The sequence below is a fragment of the Pteronotus mesoamericanus genome, unplaced genomic scaffold (assembly GCF_021234165.1).
Source record: "Pteronotus mesoamericanus isolate MK-2021 breed Mesoamerican mustached bat unplaced genomic scaffold, CSHL_Meso_final contig_228, whole genome shotgun sequence".
Taxonomy (NCBI): domain Eukaryota; kingdom Metazoa; phylum Chordata; class Mammalia; order Chiroptera; family Mormoopidae; genus Pteronotus; species Pteronotus mesoamericanus.
In genome coordinates, this window is record NW_026555095.1 from 286,817 (window position 1) to 298,922 (window position 12,106).

The window sequence follows — 12,106 nt, forward strand, 5'->3', positions numbered from 1 at the left end:
AGATTCCACATATGAGACCGTATGGTATTTTGTCTTTCTCTTGATTTATTTCATTTATCATGTCTTCCAGGTCCATCCATGTTGTCTCAAATGACAAGATTTCATTCCTTTTTGTGGTTGACTAATATTCCATTGTATACATATACTACTATTTCTTTATCCATTCATCCACCAATGGACACTTAGGTTGTTTCCGCATCTCGGCTATTGTAAATAATGCTGCAATGAACATGAGGGTGCATCTATCTTTTCAAGTTAGTGTTTTTTGTTTTGTTCAGATAGATACCCAAAAGTGGAATTGCTAGGTCATGTGGTAGTTCTATTTTTAACTTTTTGAAGAACCTCCGTACTGTTTTTGCACAATTACTCCCACCAACAGTGCACAAAACTTGGCTCCATATCCTCACCAACATTTATTTCTTGTGTTTTTTGGTAGTAGCCACTCTGATAGATGAGGTGATATATCATGTGGCTTTGATTTGCATTTCCCTGATGATTAATGATGTTGAGTATCTTTTCATCTACCTGTTGGCCATCTGTATATGTTCTTTGGAAAAATGTCTATTCAGATCTTCTACCAATTTTTAATAGGATTATTTGTTTTTGGGGTTTTTTGTTTTTGCTTTTTTTGCTATTGAGTTGTATAAATTCTTTATATATTTTGGATGTTAGCTCCTTATAAAGATTTTATCTTAATTGGCCTGGAGAATGGTCTAAGAACCAATTTTTTAAAGTACTGAGATGATTTTAACATGCAGCCGTGGTTGAGAACCAGTGTAAGCCTTGCCTCTGGTTTCTTCAACATTTGGCACCTATAATAAAAGATGCCTCATTTTTCAATGGTTTTAGGTAAGTTTTCTGGAAAATTCTTTTTCACAATACTTATGGCTTTCTTCTACTGCTTTAATGTCCAACAGAGAGGGAGACCTTACTGTCAATATTTCAAGCTTCTACAGAACTTGGGGCACTCATTCCTTTCCCTTCCCCACATGTGAATGGAATAGCACATCCATTTTTCCTACTCTCCCCTAAGATGGAGAAACTTATCAGATGAAGACTGAAATTCACTGGTCCACTTTCTATTTAGTGAGAGGTGTATCTATTTTTGCCTTAAAAGCAAAAAACATGCTCCACCCATATCTCTTCTGCTTATATCTCATAGTGATAGTAAAATTAGCTAATTTGTGCTTATCAGGTACTTACCATATGCCAGGTGCGATTCTAAGCCTTTTACATAAATTCATTACATCTTCATACCAACATCATGATGTATGTCCTATGGTTATACATTTTAGACATGAGGAAGCTAAGGCTCAGAGAGGTTAAGTAATTTTTCTGAGGACACAGTGTCACTGGACTGGGATTTCAACCCAGACCACCTGGCTCCAGAACCCAATCCTTTTAACCTCCATGCCACTGCACTGCACAGGTGCTCGTTTGGCTTTTGTTCCAGAATAGTAATTGGAGGCCATTCACTGTCACTCACGTGCTCACTGGCATTCTCCATTCTACTGGTAACTGAGTCTGTGAGCCTCCCTGAAGCTTGCTACATAAAAATACTCCAAGTCTTCTCAGTAGATGAAATTCTACTTCCAAGTGGGTACCAAGGTCTAGAATTGAGGAAGGGGATGAGAGTTAGTAGTGGAAGCTCCTTCTGAAAACATACTCAGACTTTAACGGAATTTGTCTGGGATCTCTGCACTTCAGAAATTTGGAATATCCAACAATTTTCGCTAATAGTTTCTCATCCCAAAGTGTGTACTCACACTACACACTTCTCCTTTGGATTTTCATTGACTATTTTTAAGTATTTTGAAGAGAGAGGCAATGCCTTTGTTCAGTGGCACAAAGATTCACTCCATCTGATTATGCATCCATGCAAAAAAAGTTTTCCTCCTAAGAAATTAATTTATTGTGATTGCATATTGCTACTGGCTGTATTAGTCTAGCCTCAGTCCACTATATGGCACTAGTTGCCATGATATCAGGGCTTTAAATACGAGTTTTGTTCATTGCTCAGGTGTTTTCTATTAAAGAACAAATGTTACAAAGTTTAAGTGTTTAAATTCAAACCATTATAATTAGAGGGTTGCCAGTATCAAAAAAGTTTTCTTCTGGTAAACTTGAATTAACTAATGGGAATTCTATAATACCTTATATTTTCATTTTTGTCTAAATACAACACTTTTTTTTAAGACTAAGGGTAGAGTTTTCTTAAAGAAAATACTCTATTTTAAGTTTTGTTATATGCTCTTATTTAGAAGCCACTTTAGATCCTTTTCCAAAGTAGGTATTGATTTTAACTTAAGTTCATCACTATAGAGAAGAGATGGGCAAACTATGGCCCGTGGCCAAATTCTGCCTGCTGCAGGTTTTTGTAAATAAGTTTTATTGCAACACAACCACATTCCTTCATTCCTGTGCCATCCATGGGTGCTTTCACTCTACAACAGCAGAGCTGAGTAGCTGTATCAGAGACCATCTGGCCCACAAAGCCTAAAATAGTTACTGCCTGGCTGTTTACAGAAAAAGTCTGAGGTTAGCATTTTTAAAGGAACAAAACAAAATCCAATTGTCTCCTTACTTGTGTATTACTTCTCTGTTTGTCAGTGATTCTCAGGAGGAAAAATGTTGCCCCAATCCTAGTTTCCAAGGACAAGGTAAATCCTTTCAAGTTTGTATGATCAGGTATTATTTTTAGCTCAGAAAGTCTTTGAGTTATTGTTTCTATTTTACATGTTTTGGTTTCTTTAAGAATTCTTATTGCTTGTAGGATCGGTCACCCTAAGCTAACCTCTCTGTCATTTTCGTTTCTTTGCCCTTTCCTTCCCACCCAAACTGGATGATTTAACAAATCTGTCAGCAACATACCAATTTTATTCTCTGCTTTGAGACTTCTGTTCTTTTAACTGCATCCAAATGGATGTCATTGGATTTTAAGCTTTTGTATTTTTTTTAATCTAGCTAGCTTTCTTTTTTTTTAATTTAAAATTTTGTCAATTACAGTTTACATTCAGTATTATTTCATATTAATTTCAGGTGTTCAGCATAATGGTTGGAACACTTTAATAGTGTTCCCCCTGATATTTCCAGTACCAGCCATCTTTCTTTTCAGCCTGCATCTGTCTGTTTTGGGGTTTTTTGTTTGTTTTTGTATTTTTTTTAGTTGTTATCTGTTCTTATTATTCTCTGTTTCAGTTTGCTAAAAGGTGATTTCTTTTTGCCTCCTATTCAAAACACCAAGCAGAAAGTTTTTCTTGTTTTCTATAAGATGTTTTCTAAGAGTAACATATGTTTCTTTTGTAAATTCTTTATATGCGTCCCATGTTAATTTGTTGTTAATGCTTTTATTTATTGTTTTTCCTATTTACCGATTTTTAAATGAGGAAGGATCCAGTCAACCTTGATGCTGTAAACACACTGGATGGGCAGATTACCCTCCAACATCACTCTCTCTATGGGTGTTGCATGAATTACTTCTTAGACTTAAAGTTCAATGGAGAGCTAATGTGCCACTATAGTGATATAGCACAATTTATTTATTTTTTATTCCAATGTAGATGGACATTTGGGTTTCTAGTTTGGGGTTATCATAGACAGTATTGCTATGAAGTTTCCCATCATGCCTTCTGGTACAGATACTCATGCATTTCTAGTAGGTATATTTCTAGGAGAGGAAATGCTGGATCATAGGAAAGGCACATTACCAACCTTAGTAGATAACGCTAATGCGCTATGAATACCAAACCTAAACTACTCAAGAAATACTCAGTAACATTGTTTTCTTCTTGGTTCAAGAAGTTAGCATATCCTCATGATTAACAAAATATTAAAATGAGACATGAGAAAATTTTCACTTGAAGTAGAGCATCTAGGAAACACCAAAGAGAATAAAGCTCCTTCATTTGATTATTATTACTGCAAACCATTTTAAATTATTGGGAGTTTAAGAAAAATAAATCTCTTTCTCCATGAATCACATATTGTCAAATCCATAAGAGCCACACATCTTGGGAGAAGTGCAGGCTACTGAAATTCTTTATGATAATTTGTACAGCTTCTTTAAGAAAAGATCATAGCCTGTAAAAAACAACACAAATATTTATTAGCATGTCATCTTTTTAGAAATAATCATTATCAGAACAATACATCCAAAAAGTCATTGTGATAAAATTACACAGAGCCCTGGTTTTGAATTCGGACAGCCCCAGGCACATCCCAGCTCTGCCACTTACGAGCCCTCTGACCGAAACGTTTCCTAGCTCACAGGGTCTCAGTTTCCAAGTTCTTGCACTTAAAAAAACCTTTACATTAACTGCGTAATAACTGAAAACTTAAGATGTGTACACCATAAAAAATTCAAACTACAAAATATATACATCTATATCCTTTTGTGTGTATATATACACACACATATATGTGAGTGTGTGTGTATTCGTGAAGAAGGTAAGTCTCTTTCCCCTCAGTCTGTCCTTCAGTCCCCAGTTTCCATGCCTAGCAACAACTACTTACCCATCTCTTGCTGATCTTTCCAGAAATAGTCTGTGTACTTTGCAGGCATAATGTATGTATATACAAACTTGCATATATTCATACATATTTATAACTTTTAATTATGGAATATTAAACACAAAACACAGTACAAAAACAAACGTGAAGCTTAATGAATTCATGTAAAGTATTAATTTGTGTAAGTATCATACCACCCAGGTCAAGAAGTCCTATAAGCTCCTGCTACTCCTTCCCAATCACAGTCCTCTTCAGACAGGAATAGGGAAACAGACCAGTCCCCAGGTAAGGTGACTGTTATAAACATCTTTGTTTGCACAACTGCTAAGCCTGTTTTTCAGATAAGTAACAAGCAGGAAATCACAGCTAAAGCACAACTCCTCTCTATGAGCAGTTGGAAATTCCCTTTGCACAGACCATAATAAATCCTACATAATCCCAGAAAGCTTTGCTTCACAGACCATAATAATTCCTGCACAATCCCAGAATTTGCTTCACTGACGTATACCCGAACGTCAATGCTCCAAAAAAGGAGAAGTCTGCCAAGTTACTTCCTGATTGGTTAACCTCTGCAACTTCCATGTCCTTAAGCCAATAAAAACCCTCAAGTCCCATACCTGTCACACAGAATCTAGGATCTTCATGTTCTCACCTTCTGCAGAGCCTCAAAAAATCTGCCTTTGGTTTTATCAGCGTCCTTTGTCTAAATCCTTTTATATCAAGATACAAGAACCCAAACTCATCAGTAACACTCTCCCTATCCTCTAAAAGTAATTACTACTGTTATTTTACAGTAATCACTTTCTTGCTTTTCTTTATATCTTCACCTCCTACTTACGTGTTCCTAAACACAATATTTTGAATTTTATAGAAATAAACTCATATTGTAGACTTAAAAAAATTTGGTTTCTTTTAGTCTTTATAGTTATGAGTGTTATCCATGTTGTTGTATTTAGTTATACTTCATTCATTTTAACTATGGTAAAGTAGGGATTGACATTTAGCTGCAAAAGGCCTGAGCGTAAATATTTTAGGCTTTGTGGGCCAAAAGACAAAATCAAGGATATTATGTAGGTACTCAAATAACAAGAGAGAAAACAAACTGTCACACATCTTTTATTCATAAAAACCAAAAGACAGTAATAATAACTGACTACAGTTTTTTGTCATACAGGTCTACTAATGAAAATGAAACTATTATTTAAGGAATACATTTTGTTCAAGGTTCAAATCATCAAAATTGATTGCAGATGTTGAGCTGTTAATGGTGATATGCAATGAGATATTCTTCCATCTCACTTTTGAAAATGTCTTTCACACAGGTCATGAGGACAATGCTAATATCAGTCCATGAGCACGTGCTTTTAATTGTGTATATTTATTACTTAGAAGGTATTTCTAGAATTCCATAAGATTCTTATCTTGATATTTGCCTTTTAGCATATCATTACAATACTAATTAATCACTTTCGATTGAAGGTTAGATGGACATACCTCCATTGCATAGTTAAATAGATTTTGAAATATGGGAATCTCCTTTGCCCTTGTTTCAAGGTTCAAAAACCACTCCTGGAAGTGTAGTTTAAACTCAGAAAATACATTGACTGCACATATGTGTGGGAATTGAAATCCTGCTTCAACTTCTTGTATCTTTTGCTTAACAATTCTTTTCAATTTATCTCTGTTTCCTTTTAACTTTCAACAGCACAGGAAGTCTATAAAGCAGATCACCATTGCCCTTGTTAAGTCCCTCTGCCTTTGGCAAGCCTGAGGCTTAGCTTGTGCCCAGACCTGGCTGCTGACCCAAGGGGAGGAAATGTCCGGAGATCTCAGGTCACTGAGGAAGAACTCTTTCCTCTCCACCATTTCAGTTCATCCAGCTCCCTTGTTTCCATAGCCCTCCAGGGTCTTTAAAAATAGGACATTTACAATATACCCATTATTTTATCTAATTATTGCAGCTACCTATTATATCCTTCCTAGAATCAGAACGCATGTCTATTTTCTGCTTTATTAATTTCTGTTATTTTTATTTTGTTATTTCCTTCCTTTTACCTTTTTGCCTCTAATTTGCCATTCTTTTTCTAATTTCTTGAAAAGGATGCTTAGTCTTATTTCCACATTTTCTTTTCTTATAAATAAATGTTTTTAAGACTACAAATTGCTAAGTGCCACATTAGCAGCATTCCACAAGTTTGATACATATGTAGCATTTTTGTTATTCTTCAGTTCAAAATACTTTCTAGTTTCTGGCATTTTTGATGAACAGATTATTTACACCTACATTTCTTTGTTCCAAACATAATTATAATTATCTTGCCATTGATTCCTAGTTTCATTGCATTTGTATCAAAGAACACCCTGCATGATTTCAACTCTGAAATGGCTAACACTTGCTTTATGAAACATTTTAGAGATGGCTGCCTCCTAACCATGTCCTCACATGGCAGGGAAAGACAGAGCCAACTCCTCTGTCTTTCTTGTAAGGACTATTCCCAACATGAGGGACCTACCCTCACGATCTCAATTAATCCCAATTATCTTTCACAGTCCTAATTTCCAAATGCCATTATCTTAGAGGTTAGGGCTACAATGTAAGCATTTTGGGGTGACAATTCAGTCCATGGCATTCCACACCCACCCCCAACATTCATGTCCTTCTCACATACAAAATGCAATCATTCCATCCTAACAGGTCCAAAAGTTTACCAGAATAGCCCTTAGCATCCATATTTCTAACATGCACCTCAAAACTCTTTCCGCCTCTACCCATTACCTAGTTCCAAAGCTGCTTCTACATGCTTAAGTCTTTGCTATGGCAGCAATCCACCCCGGGGCCAAAATCTGTCTTAGAGTGCGCTGCTGTAATAAAATGCTATAGATTGGGTGGCTTAAACAACAGACATTTATTTTCTCACAATTCTGGAGACTATAAATCCAAAGCAGTAGCATAGTTATTTTAAAATCTATGTCTAGTAATTCCAATACTATTTTAGATCCCTGTAGGTCTGTTTCTATTATCTGCAATTTCTGCTGCTGCTTGTTTCAGTGTTTGTGCCTCCTCATAAACCTGGATGTCTTTGATTGTGTTCTGGAAATTACACAAGAAAAATTGTTTGTGAAAATAAACTGAGGTTAGAATGATGTCAACTTTCTCCAAAGAAAATTTAAGTTTTGTTTCTGACCAATTCCTTCAGGCAACAAGAATCAAGAATCTCTTTAATTCAATTGCTGGGGTAGAGATTTTTGGTGTTGTTTTGTTTTTTTTTAATCATTTAGATGATTAGAAGGTAAACTGCAGTCGATGTGAAGGATAGTTTACTTCCAAGCAACACTTACAACCAGGGCACAGACTTTGAGAATACCAGCCGAAATGGAGGGGGTTTGTCACAGCGTCAACTTTGACTCCAGCTTTCGTCCCCTTAGTTTTACGAAGCTGGTAAAAGCATTGCTCAACCTTTCAGCCACATTTTTTAGAATTTGCATATTCCAGCAAGAAAAAAAAAATAAGTGGCTCTAATGCCAGATCCAGAGTTCTGAATTTGTCTTCCAAATGTTTGCCCAGAAATTCTTCACTGTTTTATAAGCTCTTCATTTCTTCAAGCTGATTTTTAAAAACTTTAAATCAATGGTCCATGCCTACTGCCCCTTTTTCTAAGCATTATTCAAAACCTCACCTCTGTCCTTCCCATCTTCCCTCTGAACGAAGGAAGAGGGAGAAATATATTCTATGGGGGTCATTAAGCGTCATGTTCTAATCATACAATATAGTGTTAAGATGATACTTTATTAATTTATTGGTTGCTCTCCCTTGCTGAATGTCTGAAGTTAGCTTGAAAACTAGACTTTTTAAAACTATATTCTATAACTATAATACCCTTGACATAGGTTTTAATGAAATGTATTTTACTTTCAGTAAGTATAAAGGAGAAAATTATTTTAGCACTCCTCTGGTCTGATTTCACCGACCGCCATGGATGTCACAGACAGGTGTGTTACACGCAGAAGTAAATGCAGATGGGTTCAATTGAAACTCTGTAAATTATTAATCTCATTAAATTTGCATGCAACAAAAATGACTTCCCCAACAACAAGGCTGATTTTTATCACAATAATAAGATAGCCAAAATGCTTTGGATTTATATTATATAAATAGTATATAACATACAGGTAAATACATGGATTATATCTTCAATGATTTCAGAGGTTATTTTATTATTAATTAAAAACAGAAGCTTTTCTGCTGTAACGTATAGCCATAGCTTTATATTTAAAAGTCCTTTATCAGTTTTCTCTTTTCTCTTTTTCTCTCTTCTCAACCCTCCTTCCATGATCACATTTTATTGACTTAAGGTCCCAACAGATTCCCCTGAGAGGGGGTCTTGGCCTCATGCACATGGGCAAACCTTACATTAAAAGGAATTAATTGTATAAGATTATATAGTTGGTAGCAGAGCTGGCCAACACCAAAACCTTCTGAATGCCAGGCTCAAATTTCCCTCGAGCCTTGGTGCCTCCCCTAACTGGATAGCCTACCCTCAGGCCCCGATACCAGATGATGTGCCTCTGCTGTGGGAAGAGCTGAGGGAGAAGGTACAGGCAAAGGGTTCACTCCCTTTCCCTTTCTCCTGAGAATTTTCAGTTGACTCTCTAGCTCTGTTCTCCTAGTAATCTGATAGGTGGTATGAGTCAACCATATTACTAACACTACTTAAAGTAAAAACAACCCCCTGATTGGTAACTAGGGTCTAACTGGGAGGAATTATAAACGAACTATTAATACCAAAGAGGAAAACCATAACTTTTAGCTTTCCTGGGTGTGCTGACTTTTATAACTGGGCACACCCATTGCTTGGGGGAGGGACCCTGGAAACTCTGCCTATGAAATTACTACAAGAGATAGCAGGCCCAGGGCATGTAAATCAGGGCAACTCCCACACCCACCCAATGTGAATCTCTTTTCTTTGCACCTGAGCTTTGTAACCTGGGGGCCAAAGAAAATAGCCATGTGTTCATCTGTGTGGCTATAGCAAGAGCTCCCACAGGAAAAGAGCTGCTTGATGTTGCCCTGCTGGAAGCTGTGGTTCCTGTCTTTTATCTTTCTGAGTAGACTGATACTCAAATCCTACCAAATGTGTTCTTTGTTGGTTTTGTGAGGATGAATATTCAGTTGAGCTTACGACCAATCCCTGGTGGACATAGCAGAAGGCATCTGGGCTATCGTTGGGCAGGCCGTGCCTCATGCTATGCTTACAACTAGCACAATGCAATAGGGGGACCTCAATAAGAACAAGCTTTAAAAAAAAAAATAACTGACACATTTTATAGCTTTATTTGCCATGGGGCACAGTCACACAGTAAAAAACCTAAAGTAATAAAGATAAAGGTAATCTAGAGTCCTGTTTTCTGGCTAGAAGAATCCAATTGCTATAATATCAACTATATTCTCTAATAAGTTCAATAGTAAATTCTATATCCTAGATGGAATGTGCCAATGTAAATGCTTTATTTTCTTAAACAATGGACAATCTTTTCACATTATGATTGCTAGAGTATAGCTCAAAGCTGAATGATACTTTTCCTCCTCTCTCTTCTTCCTTGCAGATGAAAAATCAAACTCACCTTAGCTGTCTTTCTTACTTTGAGGTTCTTCCTTAAGTAACTTGTCAGTGTCTGAGACCTCATCTTGCCGTTGCTCAGCAAAGTTCCTTCCAACCATGACTTCCGTGTGCCTGTGGATAATCTGATGGGCTGCAAGAATATGCTTCCGCTGTGCATTCCTCACTGTGCCAAAGAAACAGAAGAATTTTTACTCTGAAAGTCTGAACTAAATCATACCCGAAGGTTTTTAAGATAGTAGTAATAGAGAAGATAATTCTGCATCGTATCACAAATTTTGTAAAAGCAAAGACTATCAATGACTTAAAGGTAAAATACCTCATACCTCTCTTTGAGACTTAGTGCCTAATATGGAGGGTACCTGTCGATTGACGATGGGTTTCTGAGTTCACGACTTTAGAAGACAGTTCTAGCTCCATGCTCTAAGAATGTTTATTATCAAGACTTAGTACATTAAGTATCCCATTTCCCTTAAATTAGTGATCATGATGATGATGATGATGATGTTAGCATTTAACATTTGTCCTTACTTTGTGCCAGTCACTGTTTTAAGGAGTTGGCATATAATTATTCATTTAAATCACCTCACAACCCCAAAAGAGGGTTTTTATTGATATCCCCATTTTTAGATGAAGATATAATCTGAAACTGAGGCACAGAGATTAGGTAATTTGTCCAGTCATAAAGTTAGCAAAAAACAATAAGAAGTACTGTGGATTCTATGCCATTTAGGTATCAGCTAGTTCACATAGGATAAATCACACAGCAAAGTGTAGCACTTCACATTAGTGTGGTCAAAAGCATGGGGACTTTGGAGCCACACAGATCGTGGTTCAAATCTGCAAGTTATATAATGTCTCTAAGCACTAATTTTCTTAACTGAAAAATGAGAACACAGGGGAAGAGCTGAGGGAGGGAAGGAGGGAGGGGACAAGGGAAAGTGGTGGGGGGAAGGCAGAGACAAATGTATTTAAAAAATAAATAAATGAATAAATTAAAAATTAAAAAAAAATGAGAATGCACCTACAGCTGTTGTAAGAAACTGAGATAAGGTACTATTTTAAATGCTTAGTACTTGAACAACTAACTATATGCCAACAAACTGGACAACCTGGATGAGAAGGATAAGTTCCTAGAAACATACAATGTTCAAAAAATAAATCAAGAAGAATCAAAGAATCTGAATAGACAGTTTACACCTAGTGGAATTGAAGCAATAATCAAAAAACTCCAAACAAACAAAAGCCCTGGACCAGATGGCTTCACAGGTGAATTTTACCAAATATTCTGAGAACTAACACCTCTCCTACTCAAACTATTTTTAAAAGTTCAAGAGGAACGAAAGCTCCCAAGTTCATTTTATGAAGTTAGCATTATCCTAATTCCAAAACCAGAAAAACAACTACAAAAAAAAGAAAGAAAGAAAATCACAGGCTAATATCCCTGATGAGCATAGATGCTAAAATCCTCAAGAAAATATAAGCAAACCGAATACAGCAATGCATCAAAAAGATAATACACCATGATCAAGTGGGGTTTATTCCAGGAATGCAAGGTTGGTACCACATTTGCAAATCAATAAATGTGATTCATCACATAAACAAAATGAAGGATAAAACCATATGATCCTATCACTAGATGCAGAAAAAGCATTTGATAAAATCCAGCAGTAATTTATGGTAAAAACTCTCAGCAAAGTGGGAATAGGGGGAATATACCTAAACATAATAAAGGCCATGTGTGAGAAACCCATTTCCAGCATCACACTCAATGGGCAAAAACTACAAGCCTTCCCCTTAAGACTGGGAACAAGATAGGGACATCCTCTTTCACCTCTCTTATTCAATGTAGTCCTAGCCACAGCAATGAGACAAGAAGAAGAAATAAAAGGCATCCAATTTGGAAAGGAAGAAGTAAAACTGTCTTTATTTGCAGATGAAATGATATTGTCATAGAAACCTCCAAAGATTCCATCAAC

At 36.3% G+C, this 12,106-nt stretch overlaps 1 protein-coding gene across 1 annotated transcript in view; it reads right to left on the bottom strand.

Annotated features, from left to right (window-relative positions):
- Positions 1 to 3,836: 3,836 nt before the first annotated feature.
- CFAP91 (cilia and flagella associated protein 91) overlaps positions 3,837 to 12,106 on the bottom strand; it is a 61,764-nt gene continuing 53,494 nt past the window's right edge. The window contains exons 17-18 of the mRNA XM_054572306.1: positions 10,132 to 10,293; positions 3,837 to 4,080 (exon numbers count right to left, since the gene is read on the bottom strand). Coding sequence (XP_054428281.1) covers positions 10,133 to 10,293 — 161 coding nt within the window. The 3' untranslated portion in view covers positions 3,837 to 4,080; position 10,132. The remainder of the gene's footprint in view (positions 4,081 to 10,131; positions 10,294 to 12,106) is intronic.